At 57.9% G+C, this 2833-nt stretch overlaps 1 protein-coding gene across 1 annotated transcript in view; it reads right to left on the bottom strand.

Annotated features, from left to right (window-relative positions):
- Positions 1 to 2216, bottom strand: part of LOC125482741 (putative uncharacterized protein DDB_G0271982) — a gene marked incomplete at its 3' end in the record, with an annotated part of 2702 nt that extends 486 nt beyond the window's left edge. The window contains exon 1 of the mRNA XM_048594873.1: positions 2130 to 2216. Coding sequence (XP_048450830.1) covers positions 2130 to 2216 — 87 coding nt within the window. The remainder of the gene's footprint in view (positions 1 to 2129) is intronic.
- Between the last annotated feature and the right edge of the window lie 617 nt (positions 2217 to 2833).

Raw genomic sequence — 2833 nt, 5'->3', positions numbered from 1 at the left:
CGCTGTGTCTCTCTCTCGTTCGCGCACGCTGTGTCTCTCTCTCGTTCACACGCACGCTCTCTCTCTCTCGTCCACACATGCTCTCTCTCTCGTTCGCGCGCGCTCTCTCTCTCTCGTTCGCGCGCGCTCCCTCTCTCTCGTTCACGCGCACGCTCTCTCTCTCTCGTCCACACATGCTCTCTCTCTCATTCGCGTGCCCTCTCTCTCTCGTTTGCGCGTGCTCTCTCCCTCGTTCGCTCGTGCGCTCTCTCCCTCGTTCGCTCGTGCGCTCTCTCTCTCGTTCGCGCGCTCTCTCTCTCGTTCGCGCGCTCTCTCTCTCGTTCGCGCGCTCTCTCTCTTGTTCGCGCGCCCTCTCTCTCTCGTTCGTGCGTGCTCTCTCTCTCTCATTCGTTCGCGCGCTCTCTCTCTTGTTCGCGCGCCCTCTCTCTCTCGTTCGTGCGTGCTCTCTCTCTCTCATTCGCTCGTGCATTCTCTCTCTTGTTTGTGCGCACTTGCTCTCTCTCTCTCGTTCGCATGCTCTCTCTCTCTCTCGTTTGTGCTCTCTCTCTCTCTCGTTCATGCATGCTCTCTCTCTCGTTCGCGCGCTCTCTCTCTCGTTCACGTGTTCTCTCTCTCGTTCACGTGTTCTCTCTCTCTCCAGTTCGTGCGCACTCTCTCTCTCTCGTGCGCACACGCTGTCTCTCTCTCTCGTTCGCGCGCGCTGTCTCTCTCTCTCATTGACGCGCACGCTCTCTCTCGTTCGCTCGCGCACTCTCTCTCGTTTGTGCGCGCTTGCTCTCTTTCTCGTTTGCGCGCATGCTCTGTATCCATCTCGTTCGCGTGTGCTGTCTCTCTCTCTTGTTCGCACACACTGTCTCTCTCTCTCGTTCACGCGCATGCTCTCTCTCTGTCTTGTCCACACGTGCTCTCTCTCTCGTTCGTGTGCCCACCCTCTCTCTCGTTCGCGCGCGCTCTCTCTCTCTCTCACTCGTTCACGCGCGCTTTCTCTCTTGTTCACGCGTTCTCTCTCTCTCTCGTTCGTGCTCTCTCTCTCTCATTCACGCGCACGCTCTCTCTCTCGTCCACACATGCTCTCTCTCTCATTTGCTTGCCCTCTCTTTCTCTCTCTCTCGTTCGCGCGCGCTCTCTCTCGTTTGTGCGCACTTGCTCTCTCTCTCTCATTCGCGCTCTCTCTCTCGTTCGCACGCGCTCTCTCTCTCTCGTTCGCGCGCGCACTCTCTCTCGTTCGCACGCACGCTCTGTCTCCATCTCATTCGCGTGTGCTCTCTTTCTCTCTCGTTCGCGTGTGCTGTCTCTCTCGTTCACGCACGCATTCTCTCTCTCATTCGCGCACACTGTCTCCCTCGTTCACGTGCGCTGTCTCTCTCTCTCATGTTCGCGCGGTCTCTCTCTCATTCGTGTGCACTCTCTCTCTCTCCCGTTTGCGCGCGCACTCTCTTTCTTGTTCGGGCGTGCTCTCACGTTCGCGTATGCGCTCTCCCTCTCTTGTTGGTGCGCTCACTCTCTCTCTCGTTCACGCATGCTCTCTCTCTCATTCGTGCGCTCTCTCTCTCATTCGTGCGCTCTCTCTCTCGTTCGTGTGCACTCTCTCTCTCGTTCGTGTGCACTCTCTCTCTCGTCCACACGTGCTCTCTCTCTCGTTCGTGTGCCCTCTCTCTCTCTCGTTCGTGCTCTCTCTCTCTCATTCACGCGTGCTGTCTCTCTCCCTTGTTCGCGTGCGCTCTCTCTCTCTCGTTCGCGTTCTCCTCTCTCTCGTACGCGCGCTCTCTTGCTCGTTTGTGTGCGCTGTCTCTCTCTCTCTCGTTCACGCATGCTCTCTCTCTCGTTCACGCATGCTCTCTCTCTCGTTCGCGCGCTCTCTCTCTCTCTCGTTCATGCGCGCTCTCTCTCGTTCACGCATGCTCTCTCTCTCGTTCGCGTACGCGCTCTCTCTCTCTTTCGCATACGCGCTCTCTCTCTCGTTCACACATGCGCTCTCTCTCGTTCGTGCACGCTCTCTCTCGTTCGTGTGCACTCTCTCTCTCGTTCGTGTGCACTCTCTCTCTCGTCCACACGTGCTCTCTCTCTCGTTCGCGTGCCCTCTCTCTCTCTCGTTCACGCGCGCTCTCTCTCGTTCACGCATGCTCTCTCTCTCGTTCGCGTACGCGCTCTCTCTCTCTTTCGCGTACGCGCTCTCTCTCTCTTTCGCATACGCGCTCTCTCTCTCGTTCACACATGCGCTCTCTCTCGTTCGTGCACGCTCTCTCTCGTTCGTGTGCACTCTCTCTCTCGTCCACACGTGCTCTCTCTCTCTCGTTCGCGTGCCCTCTCTCTCTCTCGTTCGTGCTCTCTCTCTCTCATTCGCGCGTGCTCTCTCTCTATCTCACTCATTCGCGCGCGCTCTCTCTCGTTCACGCGTTCTCTCTCTCTCTCGTTCGCGCACGCTCTCTCTCTCGTTCGCGTTCTCCTCTCTCTCGTACGCGCGCTCTCTCTCTCGCTCGTTTGTGTGCGCTGTCTCTCTCTCTCTCGTTCATGCTCTGTCTCTTTCTCGTTCACGCATGCTCTCTCTCTCGTTCACGCATGCTCTCTCTCTCGCTCGCGCGCTCTCGCTCTCTCTCGTTCACGCATGCTCTCTCTCTCGTTCGCGTACGCGCTCTCTCTCTCGTTCGCGTACGCGCTCTCTCTCTCTTTCGCGTACGCGCTCTCTCTCTCTTTCGCATACGTGCTCTCTCTCTCGTTCACACATGCGCTCTCTCGTTCGTGCACGCTCTCTCTCGTTCGCGCGCGCTCTCTCTCTCTCGTTCGTGTGTGCTGTCTCTCTCTCTCGTTCATGTGCGCACATTCTCTCTCTCTC

This window comes from Rhincodon typus, unplaced genomic scaffold (assembly GCF_021869965.1).
Source record: "Rhincodon typus isolate 14 unplaced genomic scaffold, sRhiTyp1.1 hic_rhity00016239, whole genome shotgun sequence".
In the NCBI taxonomy this organism is placed as follows: Eukaryota; Metazoa; Chordata; class Chondrichthyes; order Orectolobiformes; family Rhincodontidae; genus Rhincodon; species Rhincodon typus.
This window is presented reverse-complemented; position numbering and strand designations above follow the sequence as displayed.